The following is a 22,348-nucleotide window of genomic DNA, read 5'->3' as shown; positions in this document are numbered from 1 at the left end:
CTGTCTGTTTAGCCTGCTTGCAGCAGCACTCCAGGAAGGAAACTGCCACCTGCTCTTCCCCTCTTGTTTTTTTCTTTTCTATTTCCCCCCCCCCCCCAAACCATCCCAGGCTCAAGGTCACCCTACTTCAACAGCCTCACAATAAATGGAGTTATCCAGACATAGAACAGACAAAGTAGATAGAATAAAACCAGGGAAGTTACTGCAGGGTGACATGACTGTGCTGAATGGTCTTTGTATTTTTCAGTCACTACTACCGCATCTGTTGATGGATACAAATTTAAGGCCAAATTCTGACTTTAGTGGTTGCAGAATTTGGTCCATAGTTTTTCTCACTTTTACATTAAAAACTTTGGAGACTTTGCCTGAGGCTCACTTGGAAATCAGAATTGTTTTATAAATTTACAGCTTGAAACTAAACAGCCCTTTCTTGTGTGCTCCTTTTGTTAGAAGACATTTTGACAACCAGCAGAATGCCTAATGTTTTTAGGCAATTGCCAGTAACTGGAATATCAGTTAATGTGCTCATTGCTAAAAGTAGCTAAGCTAGCCAGTAGGCCTTTGTAGCAGCCTTAGCATAACTAAATGAGCTGGAAGGTGGGAGCTGAGTGACCATGGGAGTTGGGCATGACCCTGCTTGCCTTCCTGTTTAAGCTTTCTTTGAAAGTGCTGAAATTGTATCTTTTAAAAAAACAGGAAGTCTAGAGATATCTTTGGACTGTTGTTGTGTGAAAGACAGCTGCAGGACTAACAGCTTAAAACGTGCTTGCTTAATGGTTTTTCTTTGATTGACATGTTGTTGATATAATTGTAGTAGTTACTAATCTAAAAGGGGTAGACAGGTCTGAGGAATTTGGATTTGACCTTCTGGACATCTCTTGGAATCCAAAGTGACAGGCATTCAACTGGCCACTTGAACTTTGTCATCTGACCACTCGAGACCCCTTCAGACCGTGGGTAACTATTATTTGGGGGCGCTTTAACATTTTGCATATCTTTGTGCTTGAGATCTAATAAAATAGTAATTTTGGATGAAAGCACTTTGGGTTTGTGCCAAACTTTAATCAGACGGATGCAGTGTGTCACCCATTGATTTGTTCTTGACACTATCTTGAAAGAGTACAGTTACTCCGAGCTTTGGTTTGAGAGAATCCTGGGTAACACCCTCACTTAATTTGAATGAGTTAAAAAAAGTCACAGTTGCTTACCCAGAATATATACACAACACCTGAAAATAAGCCTAACTTACCATTACCCTATTGAGAAGCTAAGAACTTTTGAGTGGGTTATAAACTATAACTTCTTGTAGTCTGAAGACAGGGGCAAAAAGTCACAACACAGGGAAACATGGTATATATCAGAATACCAAGAGACCAATACCAAGATTAAAAATGATCCAAATTGCTCCAATAACAAAATTATGTTAAGGATAGTAAGAATTTTTGACACTACAGATGTATATTAGAAAATTTTATTACCTTTTTTCTTTCTGAGTTCACAAATGTAGCTCTGAGATTTTGGGTTGCAAATGAAATAAAGATTACTAAAGTTCAGTTCCTCAAACTATTTTCAGTTGGTTTAAAGAAACTTCTTAGAAAGATGTTTAACTTTAATGAATACAAAAACTGAATCATCCACATTATGCTGAGCAGTATCGGAAGTGGGGATTATACTTTGAAACAGCCTCTAAGGAGAATAGCATAGACAAACAAACCACTAGCTCCTAGGTAAATTTGAATTGCATTAACAAACCTCCAGCTACCAGTGGAATAATGGTAGCCTAATTATGGTGGAAAATGACCAGAAATTTTTTTGAAGCATTAAACTTTAAAAGTCATTCACCCATAAATTTACAGTAATAAAGAAATATACTATATAAAATAATTCCTTATACACCAAAGAAGTACAGTGAAGTAAGAAGCCAATCTCAGAAAGAAAGAAAGAAAACAGTTCTCCTCCCAGTGGCCTCTGCATATTACCACTTGTGAAATGTATCAGCCAAGCCACTCTGACAATGAAACCTAGCTAGCAGTGCTCAGAGCCCGCTTCAGTTGTCCTGAAAATTCTAGGGGCCAGGCTATACAAAGGGCCACAGCGATCCATAGCCACTCCAATTCCTTCCTGCGGCCTGCAATGATGGACTCTGAACCTTTCTGGACTTTTGCTCTGATCCTTTAAAAGCCCTCTAGTAGTTATGAAGTTAGAGTTAAGGATTGTAGTTAGTTTCTAGTTTACATAGGTAGGGTAGTTTAGTTTTACAGTACACATTTTAATGGAAAAATTCAAACAGTGGAGCTGAAGAACCACCCTGGATTCAAACATTGTGTCTCCTACCCAAGATGTTTCTAGCCTCAGATGCACATTCCTGATGCCGTGCTTACTTCAGAGAGAGACATTCTCCATCAAGGTGCTCAATCTGCATCATGTTTACTCTGAGAGCTAAGAAGGGGAGACAGAATAGATTGCATGTACTCCTTCAGGAGGCATTTGTCAGCTCAGAGGGATCTGAGAAGACATCAGATCCACGGGATAAGTCCAGACCATCTTTAGCTCTAGGTCCTTCAGATCAGAAAGATAAACAGAAACATAATGACCTCTGTCCATTCTGAGGGCACCTTCAACTCCAGCAGCATCGGCTGTGCCACCTTCAGAGAAAGGGAAGAATGAGGCTAAGAAGGTCTCCAGGTCTGCAGATCTGAGACAAGATGAGAGAAATCTACCTATGGAAACCACCTCTGTTAGTAGAACTATTCCAAGAATGGAAAATTCATCAGATCCAGAGTCTATGAATCTGAATAAGATTATGGCACATAAAAATTCTGTGAGCAGAGCTAAGATACAGGCATCAAAGTCTTTGGAATCAGTGTGTAATCAAGGTACTTTGCCAGTTTCAAAGTAAGGGAAGCTACCCTTAAGCCTGCGGCTTACAGAGTGCAACCATAGCCAGTGAGAACCACTCTTGTGCAACATTCTGGTTCCAATCCTCCTATTTATTCTCTCACAGAAATGGCTCAGATCCAGCCCTCTTGAGTCCTTAGCAATCTCAGATGCAAAAAAAAGATCAAGAACAAATAAGAGGAGCTCTTCTTCAGCATGCCTTTCCTTACCTCCAGAGAATAAGAGAAGAGAGGAATGGTGATTTCACCTCCAGTTCCACTTCCAAAGACACCTTTGGGATCTCCACATATATTATCTCTATGATCCGTTCTATAAGATCCACTGCTGTCACCTCTACTCTCACTATCAGATCCAGGATCAGAACCATTATCTGAGTAATATCCAGTTCAGATCAGCTGGTACCATTGGCTCCTTCTCATCTGCCTGATCATAACAAGAGATATTGGGACTCAAGATCCGTCAAGGGTATGAATCGGATCTGATGACTGAATCCTGGCCAGAATGGCCTTGGTCACATTGGCTTTATTGACTGGATCTGTATTATGCATCTTACTGAGAACACATGAGACCAAGTAAAGGACTTAAAAAACTACTACTTACTCTCCATCTGTGGAAGCAGTAGCTTCCAAGAATTGATTGAAAGGATGGCGGCTATTTTAAAGTTACAAACCTTGACTTCAAAATTTCTCCTTCTCTATTGAATATTCTTGGTTCCCACTTGTCCTCCAGAGTTCCTCTACCTTTGCTGATTGGTTTACCACAACCTGCAAAACTTATTTGGTCCAACCCAACATCAGTTCAGTCAATATCTAAAAACATAGGCAAACTGTATCCTCTTCCTCAGGAAGGTTTCTCCTACTTTCACCCATCCTATCGCTAATTGCTTGCTGGTCGGGGCAGCCATTCAAAGAACAACACGAGGCACCATGTGTCAGCCTATTCCAAACAAGGAAATGAAACACTGAACAAGACATGAATTCACAGCAATAGTCACAGTAGCCTTGTAAATATGTAGCTAGTAGATAAGGGAATAGAAGGGAAGTGAATGATATGTAATGGATGACAGATGTGTGGCACATGGATAGCACATGATCTGTATGGAGATTGGTTCCTATAAATTAATAAATCAGTCACAAACTTGATATAGAATCATAGACTTTAAGGTCAGAAGGGACCATTATGATCATCTAGTCTGACCTCCTGCACAACGCAGGCCACAGAATCTCACCCACCCACTCCTGTAACAAACCCCTGACCTATGCCTGAGCTATTGAAGACCTCAAACTGTGGCTTAAAGACTTCAAGGAGCAGAGAATCCTCCAGGAAGTGACCCGTGCCCCACGCTGCAGAGGAAGGCAAAACACCCCCAGGGCCTCTGCCAATCTGCCCTGGAGGAAATTCCTTCCCGACCCCAAATATGGCCATCAGCTAAATGCTGAGCATGTGGGCAAGACTCACCAGCTAGACACCCAGGAAAGAATTCTCTGTAGTAACTCAGATCCCACCCTATCTAGCATCCCATCACAGGCCATTGGGCATGTCAAGGTTCTTTCCCCACTCTGAACTCTAGGGTAGAGATGTGGGGACCTGCATGAAAGACTCCCTGAGCTTATTCTTACCAGCTTAGGTTAAAAACGTCCCCAAGGTAGAAACTTTGCCTTGTTCTTGAACAGTATGCTGCCACCACCAAGCGTTTTAAACAAAGAACAGGGAAAGAGACCACTTGGAGATGTCTTCCCCCAAAATATTCCCCCAAGCCCTACACCCCCTTTCCTTGGGAAGGCTTGATAATAATCCTCACCAATTGGTACAGGTGAACATAGAACCAAACCCTTGGATCTTAAGAACAATGAAAAATCAATCAGGTTCTTAAAAGAAGAATTTTAATTAAAGAAAAGGTAAAAGAATCACCTCTGTAAAATCAGAATGGTAAATACCTTACAGGGTAATCAGATTCAAAACATAGACAATCCCTCTAGGCAAAACCTTAAGTTACAAAAAGATACAAAACAGGAATATACAATCCCTCCAGCACAGCTTATTTTACCAGCCATTAAACAAAAGAAAATCTAACGCATTTTCTAGCTAGATTACTTACTAACTTAACAGGAGTTGGAAGGCTTGCATTTCTGATCTGTTCCCAGCAAAAGCATTACAGAGACAGACAGAACCCTTTGTTCCCCGCCCCCCTCTAGATTTGAAAGTATCTTGTCCCCTCATTGGTCATTTTGGGTCAGGTGCCGGCGAGGTTACCTTAGCTTCTTAACCCTTTACAGGTGAAAGGGTTTTGCCTTTGGCCAGGAGGGATTTTATAGCACTGTATACAGAAAGGTAGTTACCCTTTCCTTTATATTTATGACATGCCCCCCAAATCACAGATAGGGTGAAACACTGGCTGTGATTTCTTCCTGGAGCTCTAGGAGAAAACAGAGTTAATAAGACACATGCACCTCTAAAATATACTACTAACTGTATAAAGACTAACAATATTTTCCACATCTTAAGGACAATTTTAACCAGTTGATTCTGGGAAACTTTCAAGGGAGAGTGCATCAGCCACTTTATTAGAAGCTCCTGAAATGTGTTGTATGTCAAAATCAAAATCTTGGAGAGCTAAACTCCACCGATAAGTTTTTTGTTATTTCCCTTGGTGGCATGAAGCCACTGTACCACAGCATGGTCAGTTTGCAGGTGGAAACGCTGTCCTCAAACATATGGGCGTAGCTTTTCCAGAGTGTAGACAATGGCGTAACATTCCTTTTCAGTGATTGAGCAGTGGCTTTCCCTCTCAGACAGCTTCTGTCTGAGAAACACGACAGGATGGAACTCTTGATTCGGTCCTTCTTGCATTAAGTCCACGGTATCTCCCCATCTGGTTTGGGAACTAGAACCACTGGAGATGCCCATGCACTGCCAGAGGGGCAGATTACACCCATCTGTAGTATATCTCCCGTTCTATAGCAGTTTTAGCTTGAGGAGACACCCGTTAAGGTTGGGCTCTAATTGGGCAAGCATTACCTGTGTCAATGGAGTGGTATACCCATTCAGTCAGTCCTGGGGAGTCTGAGAACGTCGGTGCATAGTTAGTGCACAGCTCCTTGATCTGCTGTTGCCACATACGCCCAAGGGTCATAGAGAGGTTCACCTCTTCCACGCTACCATCCCTTTTCCCTTCGTAGTAGACACCTTCAGGCCACTCAGCGTCATCTCCTCCCTGGGCTGTAAACTGACAAACCTTTAATTCTCTGGAATAAAAGGGCTTTAGAGAATTAATATGGTACACCTTAGGCTTTCGGTTGGGTGGGGAATACTATGAGATAATTAACAGCTCCCAGGTGCTCTTGGACCGTGAATGGCCCTTCCCACGACACTTCCATTTTATGGGCCTGGAGTGCCTTTAAGACCATGACCTGGTCCCCTACTTTGAAGGAACGGTCTCTGACATGTTTATCATACCAGGCTTTTTGCTCTTTTTCAGCATCCTGTAGGTTTTTTTTAGCAAGGGCTAAAGAGGTTCAGAGGGTGTTTTATAGGTTGGTTACAAAGTCCAGAATGTTAGTTCCTGGAGAAGATGTAAACCCCTCCCATTGCTACTTCACCAACTGTAATGGCCCCTTAACCTCGCAGCCACATACAAGTTCAAATGGTGAAAATCCTAAACTAGGATGTGGTACAGCTCTGTAGGCAAAGAGCAACTGCTGCAACACTAGGTCCCAATCATTGGAGTGCTCATTTATGAATTTACATATCATGGCCCCCAAAGTTCCATTAAACTTCTCCACCAGGCCATTTGTTTCATGGTGGTAAGGGATGGCAACCAAGTGATTCACCCCATGAGCTTCCCAAAGGCTTTCCATAGTTCCTGCCAGGAAATTAGTCCCTGCATCTGTGAGGATGTCAGAGGGCCAAACTACCCTGGCAAAAATATCTTTTAGTGCCTGGCACACACTTTTAGCCTGCTCTTGCTTAGAGCTACTGCTTCCGGCCATCGGGTGGCAAAATCCATGAAAGTCAGTATGTACTGCTTTCCTCTGGGTGTCTTTTTTGGAAAAGGACCCAGAATATCCACAGCTACTCGCTGAAATGGAACCTCAATGATGGGGAGTGGCTGGAGAGGGGCTTTGACCTGATCTTGGGGTTTTCCCACCCTTTGGCACACCTCACAAGACTGGACATAGGTAGAAACATCCTTGCCCATTCCTTCCCAGTGGAACGACTTTCCCAAATGGTCTTTGATTCTGTTCACGCCACTAGGATGATCGTGGGCTAAGCTTAATAGCTTTACCTGGTACTTAGTTGGAACTACCAACTGTCTCTGAGGATGCCAGTCTTCCTGGTGTCCACCAGAAAGAGTTTCCTGGTATAAAAGTCCTCTTTCTACAACAAACCTGGATCAGTTAGAAGAGCTGAGAGGTGGTGGGTTGCTCTGTGCCACCGTCCAAGCTCTCTGGAGGCTTTCATCTGCTTCCTGTTCAGTCTGGAACTGTTCCCTTGATGTTGGAGACATCAGTTCCTCACTGGATTGTGGACGTGGGCTTGGTCCTTCTGGAAGCGATGCAGGTGATGGGGCTGTTTCCGTTGACTGTTTCCGTTGAACCGCTCTCCGCTGGTGCACTATGTTGGGTTTCAGGCTCCGGCTGAGCCTCTTGTGTAGGGTTATCTGCTGCTGCCAGTGCAGGTTCGGTGGGGTCCTCTGGTGTTGGGGTTGCAAGTACTGGATTCAGTGCTGGCAATGGTTCTGGTGCTCGTTGTTCCACCGGTTCTGGTTCTGGGACTGGCTCTATCTGGGTCTCTGGGACTGGATCCGCTACTGCTGTTGCAGACGTTGGCATGGGGTCCGGTTCCATCACCTCTGACCGGGTCCTGGTAGAAGTTTCTGGAACAGAGCTAGTTGTGACAGCTTGCTTAGCCTGGCTGCAGGTGACCATTCCCATTCTCTTGGCTAGGTTTACATGATTGGCCAAGTCTTCCCCCAACAGCATGGGGATGGGATAATCATCATAGACTGCAAAAGTCCACATTCCTGACCAGCCCTTGTACTGGACCGGCAACTTGGCTAGGCAAGTCAAAAGACTTTGACTTGAAGGGTTGAATCGTCACTTGTACCTCTGGGTCGATTAAATTGGGGTCCACTAAGGAAGCATGGATAGCAGACACTTGTGCTCCACTGTCCCTCCATGCTGTGACCTTCTTCCCGCACACACTCACAGTTTCCCTCCGCTCTGAGGGTATCTGGGAGGCATCTGGGCCTGAGGGCCTCTGGTGTGATTCTGGTGCAATGATATGTAGTCTGTTGGGGTTCTTGGGGCAGTTGGCCTTTACATGCCCCGGCTTGTTACATTTAAAACATAGAATCATAGAATCATAGAATATCAGGGTTGGAAGGGACCCCAGAAGGTCATCTAGTCCAACCCCCTGCTCAAAGCAGGACCAATTCCCAGTTAAATCATCCCAGCCAGGGCTTTGTCAAGCCTGACCTTAAAAACCTCTAAGGAAGGAGATTCTACCACCTCCCTAGGTAACGCATTCCAGTGTTTCACCACCCTCTTAGTGAAAAAGTTTTTCCTAATATCCAATCTAAACCTCCCCCACTGCAACTTGACTGGTCACTGGGGTGAGGTGGGTTGCTGGAGAATGGTGTGGGGGGACAATAAAGTGTCTGGAGTGTTTCTTGGGGTGTAGTTGGGGCCTTGGGCTGCCCCCCCGTAGTAGGGTGTGGTCTGAGGTTGTCCCTTCTGGTATCCACTCCAACTGTGACCAGGGTTGTTCCTCTCTCCTCCCTCCACCCATTTTGTTCTGGCTTGCCCCATCTCTCTGGTGGTCTGGGACTGCTCGTATTTATCAGCATAAGAAGCAAGACTTCCTGCTGAGTCCATTGTCTTATCCCATAAACACTGTTTTATATCATCCTTGGACATATTCAGGAATTGCTCCTGTATCATCAAATTCCGTATTCCTCCAAAGCTAGTTACATCCCGTCCGTTGAGCCATTTATCAAACAGATCTGTCATCTGGTTTACATAAGCCACATTACTTCATCCAGGTCCTCTCTTAAGGGCTCTAAATTTTACTCTGTAAGTTTCAGGTATAACTTGAAATTTTTTTAAAACCATATCCTTGAGTGTATTATAGTCAGAAGCCTCCCCAATAGGCATCTTATTGAATATGTCCAGAGCTCTTCCAGTCAATTTTGCAACCAATGTGGTCATCTTGTGAGCTTCAGGAATTTGATGGAGTGTGCACAGTCTCTCAAAGGTGAGAAAATATTCAGCAATATCACTGGATTCATCATACTGTGGACATAGTCGCTCCCATTTGTGGATTGTTGGGGAAGAATTGTTAGGGTTATTAGGTATATTCTGCTGAGCCTTTGCCTTCTCCATCTCCAGTGCATGCTTCCTCTCCTTTTCCTTCTCCTCCATTTCTTTTTCCTTTGCCTCCATTTCTCTCCTGTGGGCAGCCTCCATTTCTTTTGCCTCCATTTTCATCTGTTTGAGTTCTACCCGTCTTCATGTCCCTTTTGTCTTTCGTCAGCCTCAAATCTGGCTAATTCCAGCTTCTGTTGAACATTGCATTCTATCATCCTAACCTCTCTGTTTTTAACTAACTTTACACCCGAGAGTTAGAAAGAAAACAAAAAAAATCCTGGCTTTTAAAATTTTGCTGTCCTGTAACCTGATACCTTTTGTCTCTGATAGCTGTTATCAGCCTACAGAAAAATCTTTTTGTTATGCCTGATGCTCTGTCCCCCAGGCAGAGAGACAGAATCAACAGCTGCAATCACCTTTTACAAAACCTTTTAAAATCCTGCTGTGCTTCTGGTTCAAAATGATCCCACCACTCTGCCACCATGTTAAGGTTCCTTCCCCACTCTGAACTCTAGGGTACAGATGTGGGGACCTGCATGAAAGACCCCCTGAGCTTATTCTTACCAGCTTAGGTTAAAAACTTCCCCAAGGTAGAAACTTTGCCTTGTCCTTGAACAGTATGCTGCCACCACCAAGCGTTTTAAACAAAGAACAGGGAAAGAGACCACTTGGAGATGTCTTCCCCCAAAATATCCCCCCAAGCCCTACACCCCCTTTCCTTGGGAAGGCTTGATAATAATCCTCACCAATTGGTACAGGTGAACATAGACCCAAACCCTTGGATCTTAAAAACAATGAAAAATCAATCAGGTTTAGTACTTTTTGTGCCAAGGTCAGTAATAAAAAGATTAAATAAGATTGGTCCCAACACCAATCCCTGAGGAACTCCACTAGTAACCTCCCTCCAGCCTGACAGTTCACCTTTCAGTATGACCCATTGTAGTCTCCCCTTTAACCAATTCCTTATCCACCTTTCAATTTTCATATTGATCCCCATCTTTTCCAATTTAGTTAATAATTCCCCATGTGGAACTGTATCCAATGCCTTACTGAAATGAAGGTAAATTAGATCCATTGTGTTTCCTTTGTCCAAAAAATTTGTTACCTTCTCAAAGAAGGAGATCAGGTTGGTTTGGCACGATCTACCTTTTGTAAAACCATGTTATATTTTGTCCCAGTTACCACTGACCTCAATGTCCTTAACTACTTTCTCCTTCAAAATTTTTTTCCAAGACCTTGCATACTACAGATGTCAAACTAACAGGCCTGTAGTTACCCAGATCACTTTTTTCCCTTTCTTAAAAATAGGAACTATGTTAGCAATTCTCTAGTCATATGGTACAACCCCTGAGTTTACAGATTCATTAAAAATTCTTGCTAATGGGCTTGCAATTTCATGTGCCAGTTCCTTTAATATTCTTGGATGACGATTATCTGGGCCTCCCAATTTAGTCCCATTAAGCTGTTCGAGTTTGGTTTCTACCTCCGACGTGGTAATATCTACCTCCATATCCTCATTCCCATTTGTCATCCTACCATTATCCCTAAGCTCCTCATTAGCCTCATTAAAGACTGAGGGAAAGTATTTGTTTAGATATTGGGCCATGCCTAGATTATCCTTAACCTCATCCTCAGTGTTTAGCGGTCCCACTTCTTATTTGTTTATTTTCTTCTTATTTATATGGCTATAGAACCTTTTACTGTTGGTTTCAATTCCCTTTGCAAGGTCCAACTCTACATGGCTTTTGGCCTTTCTCACTTTATCCCTACATGTTCTGACCTCAATAAGGTAGCTTTCCTTGCTGATTCCTCCCATCTTCCACTCCTTGTAGGCTTTCTGCTTTTTCTTAATCACCTCTCTGAGATGCTTGCTCATCCAGCTTGGTCTACAACTCCTGCCTATGAATTTTTTCCCCTTTCTTGGGATGCAGGCTTCTGATAGTTTCTGCAACCTTGACTTGAAGTAATTCCATGCCTCTTCCACCTTTAGATCCACAAGTTCTTCAGTCCAATCCACTTCCCTAACTAATTTCCTTAATTTTTTAAAGTCAGCCCTTTTGAAATCAAAAACCCTAGTCACAGATCTATTTTTGTTTATCCTTCCATTTAGTTTGAACTGAATTAGCTCATAATTGCTCAAACCAAGGTTGTCCCCTACAACCATTTCTTCTATGAGGTCTTCACTACTCACCAAAACCAAATCTAAAATGGCATCCCCTCTTGTCGGTTCAGCAACTACTTGGTGAAGGAATCCGTCAGCTATCGCATCCAGGAAAATCTGAACCCTATTATTATTACTAGCACTTGTCCTCCAGTCTATATCTGGGAAGTTAAAGTCACCCATGATCACACAATTCCCATTAGTATTTACTTCATTAAAAACATTAAAGAGGTCACTATCCATATCGGATCCCGGCGGTCTATACCACACCCCAAGCACTGTCCCAGGGGAGGCTCTAGTAGCTTTTTTCCCCAATGTGATTTTTGCCCAGACAGACTGTTTTATCCATTCCATCGCTTCTTATTTCTTTACAGTCTACCTGATATATAATGCTGCTCCACCACCTTTGCCTTTATTTCTGTCTTTCCTAAACAGCACATACCCTTCAATACCTGTACTCCAGTCATGACTACTATTCCACCATGTTTCTGTTTTCCCTCTAATATCTGGTTTCACTTCCTGCACCAGTAGCTCTAGTTCCTCCATTTTGTTACCTAGGCTCCTCGCATTAGTGTACAAACATCTTAATTTTTGCTGTTTGGCCTCGCTCACATTCTTTACCCGATTAGGCACAGACATTCTACTGCCAGTATCACCTATTAGACTGGTATCTACACTACCCTTCCTCCTTTTGTCCATTCTCCTACCCACGGCTGTATCCTTTCTTACTTCGTTTTCTTCCCTCTCAATGTTAAAATCTGGCATGGAGATTACCTGGACATCTCCCAACCATCTCCCCCAAATTCCTAGTTTAAAGCTCTCTTAATCCGTTGTGCCAGCCTCCATCCTAGAAGTCTATTTCCCTCCCTATTCAGATGAAGTCCATCCCAAGAGAACAGTCCTCTGTCCATGAATGCTTCCCAGTGGTCATACATCCCAAAGCCCTCCTTATAGCACCACTGCCTGAACCATCTGTTGATCATCATAATCTTGTCATGCCTTTGTTTGCCTTCTCTAGGAACAGGCAGAATCCCACTGAAGATCACCTGAGCCTCGATTTCCTTAAGCATCTTCCCCAGCCTGGCATAGTCTCCCTTGATACATTCCAGCGAGAATCTAGCCATATGATTTGTTCCCACATGAAGGACAATCAGTGGATTCTTTCCCACTCCCATTAGGATCCTGTTCAGCCTCAGGTCCACATCCCGTATCTTAGCATCTGACAGACAGCACACCCTTCTGTTCTCTGGATCAGCTCTGGTTACAGGCCTGTCTATTCTTCTCAGTAAGGAGTCCCCAGTCATGTAGATCTGCCTTTTCCTGGTGATCGTGCAATTCTCCTGTCTATCCCCTGTTCCCTCTGGCTGCAGGTCCTCTCAATTCCTATTGTCCCTTCCAATCCTCTGCAACCCATTCTGTACCCACCTGGGGCTCATATTTGGTGTTGTTATCTCCATTGACTCTTCCCCTCTTTCTATAGAATTAGCGGCTCTTCTCTTCTTCCTTGCCCTTTCACCTTCAGTGACCACCTGCTGTGCCCCTTCTTCATTTTCAAACTCTGCAGACTTGTTCCTGAGCTCTATTTCTCCTTCACTTGCCCGTCTTTTCCTCTGCCTGGTTCTCTTAGTCATATGCTTCCACTGTCCACTTTCCTCACCCAGCAGTCTCCTCTCAGAGTTCTTTGACCCTGCTTCCATCTGCAAGTCTGAGCTTTTCCCTTCAGCCTCCTCATGTCTTTGCTCCATGATCCGCTCGAACCCCCTTCTAAACTCAAGCAAAGTTTCCACCAGCATCTCCAATCCTTGGATCTTTTCTTCCATCAGCTCTATCAGGCGGCACTTCATGCAGATGAGACTCTTTTCAGGTACCCCCTCCAGGATCACGTACATGCCACAGCTTCCACATCCAGTCACCTTCATTGTGTCTTCCACTGCTTGGGTCACTACCACTGCTGCCTCTGTGTCTGTCATCGCCTTCTCACCTAGGTCCTGTTCGTAACTACCTTCTCCTCCAGCAGAACTCCCACTCAGACTCCCCTGTTTACAGCTCTGTTTGCTGGCTCCTGTGCCGCTGCAGCTGGAAGATATGTGTCAGTGTATGGTTAAAATTGTATATAAAGTAATCAGTGACTGTATTCTCTGGGGATTTGTGGTTGTGATGACAGTGATATACCCTGTACCCACCCTCTAAGCTTGAGCCTGATCTACTCATTACAGTTCTTTATTGGCATACAGTAAAAACCTGAGTGATGAGTCCAGAATAGAGCTGAGTTTCTGGGAACTGAGAGGTTAAGGTCTTGAGAGGAATTGCAACACCACTCATTCTATTCCTTCTCATAAAGAGCATAAGAAAATTGATATATTAGCGAGAAAACTATTTTGGTCATCTACTTTGGGCTCCAAATTATCAGTCATTGCCGCTAACAATATCATTCATGGGAAAAATTAGAGCTGTTCATCAAATTTTTATCAGAAGATGAGAGAAAGTTAGCAAATATTATTGCTTCACATGGCCAACAGATTGTTAAATATGTTTTGAGGGCATGCTATGACTCTTCAGATTTTCCAACAACAGCAGTTTCATTTGTAATTTTCTTAAAATGCTTTGCTTAGTTGAAATCTTCTTATCTCCAACCAGAGACTAAAGAAAGGGCTGAAGATCTCCCCTTGGAGGGGTGAGGTCTTTTTTAGTATAAAGCCTGATGAGGTATTAGAAAGAATGAAGGAGACAAGATGTACTGCAAGGTCTCTGGGATTTTACCAGCAACAGCAGAGGAAGAGAACTGGAATGTCTTTTCTCAGATATCAAAGACAGCAGTATCCCTTTTCTTCTTTTTTGTCACACTCTTCAGAGAGGAGACAATATTATCCTCAATACCCATCCCAACATTTGTCTCAACATTGTAGAGGAAATTTTAAGCCTAAATCAAGAGAGAAACCACCTTCTTTTCAAGACTAGTTCTAAATGTAAAATTTGACAATTTGCTAGGCAGCTGCAGTCTGACTGTTCAACAAAAGAGAAATCAACTGTTTGAAAACCAGCTGTGCAGTTTTTCCTGCCATTGGGGTTTGATAACTATGGACAAGTGGATATTGGAAATGTTTCACAGCAGGTATGCCATATAGTTTGAGACTCTACTTTACCCCACTCACGCCTAGTCAGGGACCTCTCCCATGCAAGTCTTCTAAGATCAGAAGTTCAAACTTTCAGAGATGAGACCAGTAGATGAAGTCTCAAAAATATTCAGGGAGAAAGGGTTTTACTCACAATATTTCATGATTGTCAAAAAAGATGGTGGTTTATGTCCAATATCAGATCTGAGGAGTCTAAATACCTTCATCAGGAAGTTCTGGTTTCACGTTAATCTTGGCCTCCAATCTACCTTCCATTTAGTTGACTGATTGGTTTTCAGTTCTTGATCTAAAAGACGCTTACTTCCACATAGATACTTTCGCAAAAACCTCAGATTTGTAATAAGAAATGGTAATGGTCCTTCATTTTGACCCCTAGCTACCACTCCCAAAGTTTGCACAAAGTACCTATCAGTGGTGGCAGCTCTCTTGAGAAAGAAAGGGATAAGTGTGTATCCATATTTAGACTATTGGTTACTAAGGCACAGTTGCAAGATCTTCTTTGTGAAGCTGTTATCTACACATGTACACTTTTCAGGAGTTTGGGATTCCTCATAAATCAAAAGTCCCATTTGGAACCCACCAACACCATATTCTTCATAGGAGCTCAATTGGACTCCAGTCTGGGACAAGCTATGCTTCCGTGAGATAGGTTCCTGAATATCAAGAAGACCACAGAGACTAAAAAGTCATCAGTCTCATAAAAAAAATGTATTCTGCCTCAGGTTGATGAGTCTCCTAGTGTCTATGGCCTATGTAACTGTGCACACCTGTCTAAAAATGAGAACCCTCTTCCAGCACTGTTGTCAACAAACTACAAACAGGGAAAACACTCCATGTATCGAAATCTGTGAAGGTTCTGTCAGATTTACTCTTCTGAACTCAGCCACAGAATATTCTGATGAGAGTATCATTCAGATATCCAGTTTCACCAGTGGTGTTCACAACAGATACATGCAATACTGGATAGGGAGCTCTCTGTCTTGCACTCACAGCACAGGGTCTCTGGTCACAGAAAAAGACAAAATTTCATATAAATCTTCTAGAGCTCAGGGCAATTCAATGGGCCTGAGAAGCCGAAATGGGCCTGAAAAGCTGAAATAGTATTAGGCAATACCACAGCAGATTATTTTATAAAGAAGCAGGGAGGAGCTCATTCTTACCAGCTGCGCAAGGAAGCGACTATGTTACAGGAATGGTGTATAACACACAACAAAACCCCAATTGCAATTCATTTAGCAGGAAAGGACAAACTCTTAGTGGATCATCTAAGCAGGATTAATATAGACTCACATGAATGGTCCCAAAAATGTCAGTGGCGTGAGATATTTTTCTTCAATGGGGTCACCTGCACGTATATTTATTTGCCACCAGGAAAAACACAAAATGCCAAAGGTAATGGTTAAGAGCAGGAAAGGATTGTTTCTTAATTTCAGATGCATTCTTGATACTGTGGACTCAAGGGCTACTGTAAAAATTTCCTTCTTTTCCACTTGTGTAGAAAATGGTATCCAGATAAAGCAGGAAAAGGCAAGGATTATTCTGCTCACCCTGGCATGGCTCCAGCAACAGTGGTTCCCAATTATGCTCCGCTTCTCAGCAAGAAATTTCAAGACCCTTCCTGTCTCTCTAGATTCATTAACCCAGCAGAATGGCTGGATTTACCACCCAGACCCAAGCTTCCTTCACCTAACAGCATGAACAATAGATTTTTAAGTGACTTGGAATTGTCTCTCTCGACCAATGTGCACCTTGTTTTAATGAACTCTAGAAAAGAAGACAACTAGTAAATGCTGTCCATAGGCTTGCAACCCAACAGGACCCAACTACAGCGGTTGAGTTTAGGTCAGGTCAGAAAACAACCCAGTCCTCTAGGAGTCAGGTCAGGTAAGCTCTTATCACCTCCGCCTGCCTGTGATGTCAGCACAGTGGCGGCTGCATGCCCCACTCCTGCCAGCCGCCATCACCCCCCTGTCTCAGTGTGCAGTGGAGTGAGTATGATGACAAATCGCTGCACACACAGCACAGTGAGGCTGCAGTGACCAGTAGGAGTGAGGCACGCCACCTCTGCTCCCCAACCCCACAAGCAGGAGGAGGCTGGAGATTGATCATGGGCACAGGATGCAGGGAGCACCACGAGACTGAGACCCAAGGATGAGGCAGCGGCGGTGGCATTGACACAGGACAATTGCTGGACATTGCTAGAGAAAAGCTTTCCAAACTCCTATGCAGAGGGCGCAAGTGCACCATATGTGGGATCCACATGGCCAGGAGCTCAAAGAACTTTTAGATATAATGAACTTCAGAAGGCCTTAGAGCAGAGGTGGGCAAACTACAGTCTGCGGGAGGACCATCCTGCCCAGCCCCTGAGCTCCTAGGCGGGGAAGCTAGTCCCCAGCCCCTCCCCTGCTGTCACCCCTCCCACACAGCTATGCCGCCGTGCAAGCAGTGCTCTGGGCGGTGGGGCTGTGTGCTCCTGCAGGGCAGAGCAGCATCGTGTATAGCTCTGACCGGGCGGCACAGCTGCCAGACATGCTGCTCTGAGCAGCATGGTAAAGGGGCTGGGGTCAGGGGGTTGGATAAGGGGCAGGGGTTTCAGGAGACAGGGAGCAGGGGGCAGTTGGATGGGGCGGAGGTTTGGGGTGAGGCAGGGGACGGTGTCCCAGAGGGCGGTTAGGGGCGGGGGTCCCGGGAAGAGGCGGTCAGGGGACGGGGGGGAGGGGTTAGATGGGTGAGGGGTTCTCAGGGGGGCAGTCAAGGGGCAGGAAGTGGGGGGGGTTGGATAGGGGGCGGGGACTAGGCTGTTTGGGAAAGCACAGCCTTCTTTACCCAGCCCTCCATAGAGTTTCGCACCCCGATGTGGCTCTCGGGCCAAAAAGTTTGCCCACCCCTGCCTTAGAGTTTCTCAAATGCTTGAAATTATACTATTTTCTGTAGTGCATACTTGGAAAGCATTTTGTTTGAGTCTTAATATTTGTAATAAGCTATTTATGTCTAGTATTGTGGTATAGACTTGTGTCTCTGAATTTAAGGTATTTCTAACCCTCTCATTTACAATAAAAGTACTTTACCTGGTATCAAATACAAGAGATGTTCAACTACTGAATAGGAGACTCTGCCCTTCTGTATATAGAGATTACAGACAAAGAAGTGGTAGTCTACAGAAGTGGCTCCATGGTAATAAACAATAAGCCCCGGTCCTTCTGGTATTTTTTCTATGCCATGAACTTCATAACCTGTCAAGAATACAAAGTAAAATAGTTTCAATATTAGCTTTTTATAAGTCATGCTGTGATTTAACATAAAGCTACTCACTACAGGAAACTCCTTCCTGTATATGGGGAAGATGTTCTAGGAGTCAATTTTAGGACATCCAATGTTAGTCAAGAAGTGATTAGCATAACAATTAACTCTTGGCTCTGACAGTCAAACATTTCACTTCACAGTTAAAAATGCAGTGAGAAAATGGCAGCCTTATTTTTGATCTCATGCATCACTGCATCATACGTCAGCTCACAGAGGCCTAAAGTACTGGTGCAGTTTTGAGTCAGTGTTATTATTTATTATTTTTGTAATTGTGGCCATGATTTAAAAGAAGTCAGGAATTGCGGGGGGGGAGGGTTTGTCTAGCTTGATGGGTTTTTTGTTTGTCACAGTTGGGTAGTTAACAACCAATCAATCTACAGAAGTTTGAGCACCAGGTCAGCGGAATGACCATCCGTTAATTTTCCAGGCTTTTATATGTTAAAAGTCCTAAAAACTAAAAATATTTTCAAACAAGGGAATAGTTAGGGAAAGACACATATATATGGTATGTCTACACTGCACAGTTGTCACCAAAACTTTTGTCTTTCGCGGGTACTTAAAAAAGCTCCCCCACAAAAGACAAACGTTTTGCTGACGCAAGCGGCAGTGTGAACATGGCTTCTGCTGACAAAGCTTATGCCGCTCGCAGGGCTGGAAGTATTTTGTCAGCAAAAGTGCTGACAAAATACCACAAAAGAGCATTCACAGCCTTGTCTCTAAAAGATGTGTAGTGTAGACAAGCCCATAGATGGGATTAAAAAAATATGAAGTGGGGAGGGGGGAAATTATCTAGAATTTGGAGGTGAAATCCATGAGTGAAAGGAACCTCAAAACCCAATATAAAACCATGAAGCCACTGCTCATTGAAGAGTATGTTAAGGACTGAAACAGTAATAAAACAATAGAAAAATCACCAAATAATTAGAATGATCTGTAGGGTCAGAAATGCAAAGAAAGGCCTAGTTAATTGAAAAATACAATTTTTTGTGAACTAACTTTAAACAGTTTAACTTGACTTAACAATGTACTATCTCAAATATTGACTTTGGAGATGCTGGGTTATTTCCTCCTGCCTCAGTCTGATAGCTGAGAGGTCAGTGTGACAATCAGAGATATGTGAAGGGCCATGGTTTTCCTCTAAACCTTCTCAGTTGTTTCTCAGCCATTTTTATGAGTCCAGACAGGCCTAGTGTAGGGAGCTACATTAGAGGAGGTCTGGTACAGTGTGGAGGAGCTCAGTATTTTTGTAGTCTACTCACTGGAAGGCAGAGTGAGAATGCAGAGCTAAGAAGGGGCTTGAGATCATCTAGACTCAACTGGCTTTCAAAAATTCAGTAATCTCATTGGTCATGTCCAGTATGACCTAACAAAACCCATCGAGTTAGAGACTGCCCTTGTTCACTCAGAGACAGCGAGGCTATAGGGAAGAATATTCTTGGTAAATCAGATTTTAAAATGATAAATTTCAGTGACTGAGTGAAACACAGTCAATAATAGCTCAGATGCAAATCCTGATCAGCACAATAAAAGTGAGCTGATTTGAAAACTGCTTATCAAATCTACCCCATCAGAAAGAATCTACAGTGTTGTTTTCTGTGATGGGTTCCCGCTCCCTTGGGGAGCCACCTGGAATTGGGGTACCACTGAGCCCCCCTGATCCACCAGCCTGGGCTCCCTCTCACACTGTGCTGCTGTGACAAGTTGCTAAGCTTTCCAAGCTTGCTCTTTCAATCAGCATACACACAGGTAGGGAGGGACACACCCAACTGTAGTAACATGCAAACAGGCTCTCTGACCAGCTCCTGCATAGAAAGGCTAAACAGCTAGCGCACATCCCAGTTCCTAAGGCAGGCACCTCCCTTTGGAGGGTAAACCCAAAATTATACCATCTTGTGCTGCACAGGGAACTGTACAGCTTAAGCTCATGAAACCTCCCTCAGTGTGGAGGAGTCTTAATAATTTTAATATTTCATCATATGGAAGCTTTTCCATGGCTTTAGTCATCTGCGGTGTCCTTCTTTGGGCCTATTCTGTTTCTGCTTTATTATTTTTGAGAAGAAGAAGTGGATGGAATTGAACTTCATATTCAAAATGAGAGTATGCCATCCAGTGTGGGAACATTGCACATCTATTTCTGTCCAGATGTCCAGAGTGACACCTTTTTCTTCACTAGTTACAGTTTATTTAGAAATCTTTCATGTAGTTCAACTTCTGCATTTGTTTATGCAGAACTCTCCATTCTGGTCTTACATGGGCTAGTGCTTAAGTGACTGTGGTAATGGCTCAGGTAGGGGGACAAGAAATGGTGTTGGTGGACTCAATACCTTATAGAATTGGCATAAAGGAGCAGCAGGAAGGGTTGGATCACATATATATTATATTAAATAATACAAATATATTCAAATTAAATTGTTTGTTTAGCATATGCAGGGATCAGTAGCAAGAATTGCACAGAAGGAAGATATCAAATAATAAATCAACTGTAAATTCAGAAAAAGGAGGAAAAAAGAGGTCTGCACACAAAAACAATCCTAACTAAAAGCCCTCATATCTCAAAATTTAAAAATCTGCAAAGAAAAAACCTTTAGTTATACACACTAATTTTCATTGTTTTGATAAGGGTCTGTACGTCCTTCTTGACTTTCTGGATGACGGATGTGGAGAGAATATTTTGCTGAGATCCAAGAAGTCATTTAAAGCTCTGTCTAGAGATGCTCCAAACAATAAGGTATCATCAAAGTGTGCTTGGATGAGGATGCTCCTCATTGTAGGATCTTTATCTGGTACTGCCCACCATGTGCTTTTAGATTCCAGAATTTTACTTTGGAGACAATCAGCCACGAATCTGGAAACAGCACAGACCAAGCTGTATAACAACGCTGGGAGTTCTCTTTGATTGCCTTCTGTCATTTTTCTGGGGTGGAGGTTCTTAGCTGATTACTTCTTCTGGGGTTGGATGAGGAGTGAGATAGAGGGCAGTGCAGACTATGGCTATGCGTACAAAGGCAGCTCTCAGAACAAGAAAGGAGGATCCAAAAATGTCATCTGAGAACACACTTTCAAATTTTCAGCCATTGACTCATGAACTCCAGTAGACTTCCTGCTGCATCAGCTGAGGTGTAGGAAGGAAAAGTTGGTCTTTGAAACTGAAGAAAATGCATAAGCATCAAGTCCTATTGCACTTGGTATCACTTTAGTAAAGTTCAGTTGATGGACCTTTGATTTAGTTAACCCAAGTCTTCTGGGTTATTTAGACAGGAAAAGAAAGCTTTTGGTTTCCCTCAGGCTCCAGGGGACTGGCCTGACTGGGCCCAGGGACTTTGTTTGCTGACTCTAATTTGGGGAGCTCTGAGGTAGGGCCCTGAGGTCCCCCATTATGAACTTTGTTAAAAAGACTGTTACTTCCCTGATCTTCTTGAAGAAGACATATGTGTTTTATTAATTTGTTTTGACTTCCCCTGTCTTGAATCCTTTACGCAGTAGCTTATAAAAAATCTGGTCTGTTCTGTGTCCTATTCCAACTGGCTGCAGATGAGTTTCACAGTGTCCTACCCAGACTCTGTTTCGAAAGACAGTTCCAACACCACATCGTGTAGGCAATTCACTCCAAGTGCCAGCAGAAGGTATAGCCAATTCACAAAAATAAATATGCTAGAGGAACATTTGGTAGCAGCCTCCCAACAGTGGGGAGCAGGCAGGATAACCCAGCTATAATGGCCGGAGTAGTAGATCTTTGTGTATGAGAAATGCTGTTTTTCAAGGAGCATCTACCTATTTTATTCCAAACAAAGAGACCAGGGATACCTCCTTTCATTAGTGATCTTTACTTTAAAAAAAGATTAACCAAGGATTTTTTTAAAAAAATATTGAATGCTCAATGCTTTTTTCACCTCGGCCTTCACAGAGAAGGGCAGCTCCCACACTGCTGTCCTGGGCAACACAGCATGTGGAGGAGGTAAGCAGCCCTCAGTGGTGAAAGAACAGGTTAAGGACTATTTAGAAAAACTAGACATGCAGAAATCCATGGGTCCAGATCTAATGCACTGAGGGTGCTGAGGGAATTGGCTGATGTGATTGCAGAGCCATTGGCCATTATCTTTGAAAACTCGTGGCGATCGGGGGCGGTCCCGGACGATTGGAAAAAGGCAAATATAGTGTCCATCTTTAAAAAAAGGAAGAAGAAGAACCCGGGGAACTACAGACCGATCAGCATCACCTAAGTCCCTGGAAAATCATGGAGCAGGTCCTCTAGGAAACCATTTTGAAGCACTTGGAGGAGAGGAAGGTGATCAGGAACAGTAAACATGGATTCACCAAGGGCAAGTCATGCCTGACCAACCTGATTGCCTTCTATGATGAGATAACTGCCTCTGTGGATATGGGGAAAGCAGTGGACGTGATATATCTTGACTTTAGCAAAGTTTTTGATACTGTCTCCCACAGTATTCTTGCCAGCAAGTTAAAAAAGCATGGATTGGATGAAT

The 22,348-nt window shown here is 43.4% G+C and overlaps 1 protein-coding gene across 2 annotated transcripts in view; it reads right to left on the bottom strand.

Annotated features, from left to right (window-relative positions):
* LOC311516065 (DGAT1/2-independent enzyme synthesizing storage lipids-like) overlaps positions 1–22,348 on the bottom strand; it is a 65,373-nt gene that overhangs the window by 25,392 nt on the left and 17,633 nt on the right. For both annotated transcript variants that reach the window (XM_084619699.1, XM_084619700.1), the window contains exon 3: positions 17,630–17,794. In XM_084619699.1, coding sequence (XP_084475825.1) covers positions 17,630–17,794 — 165 coding nt within the window. The remainder of the gene's footprint in view (positions 1–17,629; positions 17,795–22,348) is intronic.

The sequence above is a fragment of the Lepidochelys olivacea genome (assembly GCF_965140295.1).
Source record: "Lepidochelys olivacea isolate rLepOli2 genome assembly, chromosome: 2".
In the NCBI taxonomy this organism is placed as follows: domain Eukaryota; kingdom Metazoa; phylum Chordata; order Testudines; family Cheloniidae; genus Lepidochelys; species Lepidochelys olivacea.
Note: the sequence above shows the minus strand (reverse complement) of the source record. Positions and strands in the feature narration are given on the sequence as shown.